We start from the raw sequence: 6,952 nt of genomic DNA, 5'->3' as shown, positions 1-6,952 counted from the left end.
TAGGAAAGTTTAAAAAAAAAAAAAAAAAAAAACATTCTTTTACTTTTATTACAATTTATTCCTCCAAGTCTTATTTGATAAGATCGATTTTTAAAAAGCATTCACACTTGTTGTCTTCTGATCCTGAGTTAAGTGCTCTTTTTCAACACCCTCTGCTTACTGTATGCAAATGGGCTAAAAATTTGAGAGATTATTTAGTACATGCCTGGTTTCAGTCATCTCAGAGACTACATAGTCCAATACAGAATGGAAATTATCCATGTGGTAATTGTGCTCAGTGCAATACTACATTCAAAACATCCTTTTCTGTCATCTAAGAACTGGTAATATATATATATATATATATATATATATATATATATATATATATATATATATATATATATATATAATTAATTCGGTCATTACTTGTGCTTCCACTCATGTGGTCTATCTGATTCGGTGTCCTTGCGGTCTCGGTTATGTTGGGAAAACATCACACCAACTAAAACAAAGAATTAGTGAACATAAGAGTTCTTTTAGAAGAAACGATGTTAATTATTCTGTTGCGGTCCATTGTCTCTCTTTGAATCATGATGTTTCCTGTGCCACCGAGAGGGGGCGATATAGAAATTCTGCAACAGAGACATGAGTTATTTTGGATTGTTACTCAGACTTTATCACATATAGGCATGGACGATGAAGCATTGTTTAATGTGAAGCTGTAGAGTTAGGTTTATTTGTCTATGTAATTTATAAATTTTTCATGCAACCCTTTTATATGATGATGTGGCTACAATGATGTATTACGTCACTGATTGTGTTTGGTAATGACGGATCATTGCAATGATTGGTCATGTGTTGATTTTAAATGAGATTGTAGAGAAGAGATTGTTTGTATATACCTGATGTAGGTCAAGAGACCGAAACGTTGTGAATAAAGCTATTTTAATACGTGTGCAAGTACTGTTAGTGTGCGAAATCTTTTCATTTTTGATTGAATTGGATTCGAAAACTAAGATAGCTGATTTTTTTTTTCTGAATAACTGTGCGATTATCTATCCATCCATGCCATGTTATCCACTATTATGTCTGGCATCCTGTTAGCCCAGTCTGTAGTCCTGCTCCCGCCACAACCTCCATGCTTTTTGCTCCGGGAGTCTGACTCCCTATGATGTTTAATTATAGATAACAGGATGAACGACACTCAGCACGAGCATCATTTAGCACGTGCTGCAAGGAGAAATAGAACGGTCTCACGGCTTCAAAAGAAAAATGTTGAAAAGTTTGCCAAGAGCTTTTGAAGCTGCTCTTGCGAGACAAGGCTGTCTGGCTTTGCTTTGTGAATTTGAAGCCTAATGATGGCTGGGAGTCCGAGAGCATGTATTTGTCCCTCTGTATGGGTTAGAAGATGGTGCACTCTTAAATCTAGAACTCTCAATAAACCTTTGTGTGTCAGTCTCAGAAAGGTTTTATTTCCTTATATCAAAGTTCCATGCTGGAATATTCTAGACTAAGGTGACCAATTACACCTTATTGACTACATAGTGCCCTATTTAATAAACCACTTCTGAGCACGGTGTTAATTATCATTCTTTATGCACATGTAGGAAACCGATGATAAATGTTTACATCTAAAACTGTAGGCTCAGGATCCACTGCAACCCTGACTACGATAAAGGTAGAACCACTTTAGGAAGCTAAGAACAATTGAAAGAGCATTTTGGACACAGATGATGTTTTATTCAACTAAGAAAGAATTATTTCCGAATGTGCAGTATTTTTTTAAACCATAAAAACACACTAAAGTTCCATAAAAACACTAATGATTGAAACATTTGTCACACAAGGGTCACTGAAGGAAACGTTACTTACTTAAGGTTATTGTTCCTACAACTAAAAATGTCCTGGCAATGCTGTAGGAAAGTTTAAGAACATTATGTAAGAACACCCTGAGAACCTGAGAGGTGAAGCATTGTAAGAATCGAACATTTAATAATGTACTGCTTGCCTAAAATTGTTAGCTGAGAAGTCATGAAAAATACACTTTTAGAAAAATGGTTTCTCACAGGTTCTTTGTTAGGGGTAAGGGTTCTTAGCAACCTAAACAAAGTGTTCTACTAGGAAGTCCAGCATTTGGTGATAGGGACATACTCAGTTATATGGCTATAGAATCCTACAACAGAGTGTGTCCCTATCAGACCACAGCCACTTTTTAAATGCTTCAGTATAAAGCCCGAATTATCCAATGAACCCTTAAAGAACCTTTGAAGAATGTTTTTTTCTAGGAGTGTTTCAATAATGTATTTAATAAGGTCATTGAGAAACAGAGAGAGCGAGAGAGAGAGAGAGAAAGAGAGAGAGAGAGAGAAAGAGTTCCAGCATGAACCAGAACATTTTCCACCATGGGTCCTGTGCCGTTTCTCAGTGCAGTTTAATCTTTTAACGTGTCAGTGTAGCTGCAGGTTTTCATTACAACCGAGCAAGAGCAAAAGCTCGATTCATTGAACCTGAAGGCCTCTTTGGTTTAATGAAAACCTGAGGATACACAGCAACTCATGGAGCACACTGGTTGCTGGTTGTAATCTAGGGATCCGTCAATACCGTTTTTCTTCAGAACGAGTATACGTACATGTTTTTGTTACTCACCAGTACTGACACCGAAATGAATAACCTTAGTATTAACCAATCAGAGACATCCTTTTATTCATTATTATGTTTCAAGCATGTACACTACTAGGTTCATTCTTTATAGCTCATTGTAAAAGAAGTGCTTATCTAGCTACATCAGTTACCTTGGATCGAGTAGGGTTGCAGTGGAGAAGAACAGGTTTTATTCAACTTCATTAAAGTGTTTCTATACAGCTCTAAGTAAAGCCGATTTTATTGTCATCATTGCTTCAGAATCAGTGAGAGATAGAGGCTCTCCAAGAAAAATACTGATGCTAGTAATGGAGGTCTTGCTGGGTTTTTTTCTGGACTTTCCACCCTATTTTTTTCCCCCAATTTGGTTACTTGCTAATTCTCACCTACCAGACAGCTCTCCCTTCTCATACAACAGCTGTGGCACATACACAATGTACATACAATGCGTTACATCACATAGTATCACATGATATCGGATTTTGGTATCAGATCAGTTTTTATGAGTATGAGTAAATGAGTATGATGCCAGACCAATACCTGTTCCCAGCATCACTATTAATGCTTCCCCAATTATAATATACGACGGTAGGCAAGTGTCTCAATACAGATTTTGATCATCTTCAACAATATACAATCGTTAATTAGCCATAACGACATAATTATTAATGCAGCTAACCTTAGTAACCAAAAGGAAACCTTTTGACACTTCCAGGTTTATTTTAAATAAAACCTGCAGTTTGTGTTAAAAAAAAAAAAAAAAAAAAAAAAAAAAACCTTGTCGGGACGTTTGATCTCCACCAAATTATAAAAATTGCAAGTCAGCCTCAAAGCAAAACAGATTCCCAACAGAATTCTCCTCGTAAATTAAAAATCAAATAAATTTATACACACTGACTTTGCTGGATTACAAGATCAAGACCGTTTATTTATGCATGCAATATAGTTTCAGAGAAAATATGCTAAAATATCTCAATGACTCAGTAGTTCAGTTTGGCACATTGATGCATTTTCATTTTGTTTTTCTAGGATGCGTGGGAACCTGATTTAGGACATTTAGGTCCTAAAGTACAGCCTAATGCATTTGGAGAATGCAGAGAAATTGTCAAAATCAGATCGTACTTACCTCCTTACCATTGGCCACAAACAGCCACACAATTTATTAAATGGTATTTGTATAGAGTGTTTAATAACAAATAGGACGTAGATTTAGAACCCCAATGAGCAAGCCAGAGGCGACAAGAAGTGGCAAGAAGAAACCCCCTGAGATGACATGATGAAGAAACCTTGAGAGGAACCAGACTCAAACCCATCCTCTTCTGGGTGACACCAGATTTTTTAAAAAATATATAAATTTAAAAATTAGATTATAAATAATTACAGTATAGCTATAAGAGTGAAACGATTAAATGTATGAAAGTCGTATAAATGCTACAAGATTGTAAGTATATACATATTGAGAACATGAGTCATGGCTTTAAGCTAGAACAAAGCTGGTGAAAATATTATTGCCACAATTGCGCATGGCTAATCTCGGGGAACTGAAATTGTGCATGTCTGTTCTCAAACCTGACATACCTTTCTATGATAAAACTCTTCCAAGCCTTGACTAAACAGTCGAACTGTTGAAAATTTCCTCAAAGCGCGTTGGGCAGCGGTGCGCTGGAGCGTAAAAGCGCGCGTCCAATCCACAGCTACGCGCGTCCATAAAAACGCGCCGCACAGAACGGAGCGCAAACCATAACGCACAGATCACACCGAGAGGTAGAGAGAAGGAGAATGGGACAGATCCGAGCTCATGTCTGCTTCACAAGCGCGAACGATTGATTCCCAAACTCCACACGGGTCTCTTCGGAGCACAAGGAATGTTCTAACATCATTGTTTTTCACTGCTGTAATCCCGGCTTTGAGGTGTGTATCAGTTCCATGGTGTGTCTGAACTGTTTTGTTCCAGGACGAGATTGTGTGCGGACATGGAAAGTATGAAACTACAAGTGTTTCACGAGTTAACACAGAGCACGGAGAGGATACGATGAGCGTCGGAGATGCAGCACAGCTCGGGAATGCGCGACGACATCACGGAGCGGAACGCGAGTTTCATGCTAAACAGAAGCGCGAACCACTCATGGACGGACTTCCCGGAGCGCAGCGACTTGATGAGCGATGGTTCAGCCGTGTTGCGCATCCTTATCTCCACTATTTACTCGGTGGTGTGCGCGCTCGGTTTGGTCGGCAACCTGCTCGTGCTGCACCTCATGAAGTCAAAACACGCGTGGAAAAAGTCGTCCATTAACCTGTTCGTGACTGGGCTAGCGGTGACCGACTTCCAGTTTGTGCTCACGCTGCCGTTCTGGGCGGTGGAGAACGCGCTGGATTTTACGTGGCCTTTTGGCAGGGCGATGTGCAAGATCGTGTCGTATGTCACAGCTACCAGTATGTACGCCAGCGTGTTCTTCCTGACCGCCATGAGTGTGGCGAGGTACCATTCCGTGGCGTCGGCGCTGAAGAGCGGACGCAGGCGCAAGCGTCCGTCTGCGTGCTGTATCAGCGCCGTGATCTGGACGGCAGCAGTTGTGGCCGCGTTACCACATGCCATTTTCTCTACCACAGCCACCGTGTCCAACGAGGACCTGTGTTTGGTTAAGTTCCCCGACCCTAACGGCGACGCGCAGTTCTGGCTCGGCCTCTATCACGCCCAGAAGGTTCTGCTCGGCTTCCTGGTGCCGTTTGGGATCATCTCAATGTGCTACCTGCTTCTGCTGCGCTTCGTTACGCACAAGCGCGCCAATGCGTCCAGCGCCAGAAGGCGCTCCAAAGTGACCAAATCGGTCACCATCGTGGTGCTGTGCTTCTTCTTGTGCTGGCTGCCTAACCAGGCACTGACCACTTGGGGCATCCTGATTAAGCTGAACGCCGTGCATTTCAGCTACGAGTACTACACCGCGCAGGTTTATGTGTTCCCAGTGACCGTGTGCCTGGCGCACTCCAACAGCTGCCTCAACCCACTGCTCTACTGCCTCATGCGGAGAGAGTTCAGGAAGGCGCTCAAGGAGCTCTTCTGGAAGATCGCTTCGCCCTCCAGTACGAATACGCGACCCTTCACGGCCTGCAGCAAACCAGAGGATGTGAAACAGAAGCGCTCTGTAGTGCCACTCAGCACACCCGACCCTGGCCTCGTCTTCTACCCACCCGGTGTTGTGGTGTATAACAGGAGAAATGACCTTCTGCCGAACAGCACGTAAACTGTACGCAAAAAAAAAAAAAAATAATAATTAATTAAAAAAAAACCAACACAACTGATCCTGGAAGACATTTTAGGCGTTATTCTTGGTTGACTCAACCCCAGAACTCTTAAAAGGGCCTCCAGGAAATATTACCAAACGGAACTGTGTTGGAACATAAACTTGTTGCTTGGGGAACATTCACAGATTGCATGTCAGAAGTATGCAAATTCACATGGGCTCCCAAACACCTTTTGCCACATTTACCAATAAACAGCAGGGTAGACAATATTGTATTCTGAATGAATTATTAATTAATTACAATCTTTTTTTTCTCTTAATAAATGGTATTAATTTTTTGCTATTACAAGTAAATAATCAATCAGTTAAAAGTAAATTCATTATTTTAAGTGTCTTTTTTTAAAAAACCTTTTTTCTTTAAAATGATTGTATTAATTAAAATGCAGTAAATGTAAAAAATCAAGCAGCTGCTTTAAAAAACAAAACAAAACAAAAAAAGAACCTTTATTATTCCACAGAGGAAGCATTACGGGTGTGTACAGTCTGTTTTTGCATCAGTTTGTGGTCGTAATCCATGTGTTCATCTCGATTATGAATCAAAACGCAGTCAGGACCGATGTGTGTCTATGATGTGAAGTTAATCAACAATGTGCTTTTAGGAGAGTGAAAATCATCAAATGTTTAAATAAAGCAACTACACATCAATGGTTTTGTATTTCTCTTTTGAACCTGTTACTGTCAAAGCTACCTCTTTGGAGGTGCTCATCACTCATTGCCTAAGTTCGTTATTTCATTAGCATGAGAAAGAGACTAACGTCCACACCTCCAATAAATGTTCAATAAACAATGAATATTATTTAAAAAAATATATTATATAACGTTGTGTTTATGGACCTGTTGCTTCCAAAAAGAGACTTTATTTAAACACTTGAGTTGTAATTAAAAACAAATTGCATGGAAGACAGGTTCAAGTTTTTAAAACGTTTATGTTAAGCTCTTTGAACAACCAAACAGATACATTTTATTCTCATAATTCGATGTAGAACTGGTGACCTGACCAGGCACAAAATTAAATTTTTTATATAATT

General features: G+C 39.8%; 1 protein-coding gene across 1 annotated transcript; it reads left to right on the top strand.

The window, feature by feature from the left end:
- The first annotated feature begins 4,121 nt into the window (after positions 1–4,121).
- On the top strand, positions 4,122–5,922 carry rxfp3 (relaxin family peptide receptor 3). Its single transcript, XM_053649591.1, has one exon. The coding sequence runs from the start codon at positions 4,668–4,670 to the stop codon at positions 5,862–5,864; it is 1,197 nt and encodes a 398-aa protein (XP_053505566.1). The 5' UTR covers positions 4,122–4,667; the 3' UTR covers positions 5,865–5,922.
- The last annotated feature ends 1,030 nt before the right edge of the window (positions 5,923–6,952 follow it).

Source organism: Ictalurus furcatus, chromosome 18, assembly GCF_023375685.1.
Source record: "Ictalurus furcatus strain D&B chromosome 18, Billie_1.0, whole genome shotgun sequence".
Taxonomy (NCBI): domain Eukaryota; kingdom Metazoa; phylum Chordata; class Actinopteri; order Siluriformes; family Ictaluridae; genus Ictalurus; species Ictalurus furcatus.
Note: the sequence above shows the minus strand (reverse complement) of the source record. Positions and strands in the feature narration are given on the sequence as shown.

Bases quoted from the DNA above. Each gene is read 5' to 3' on its own strand.
- rxfp3 (XM_053649591.1), top strand. From the start codon at position 4,668: ATGCAGCACAGCTCGGGAATGCGCGACGACATCACGGAGCGGAACGCG.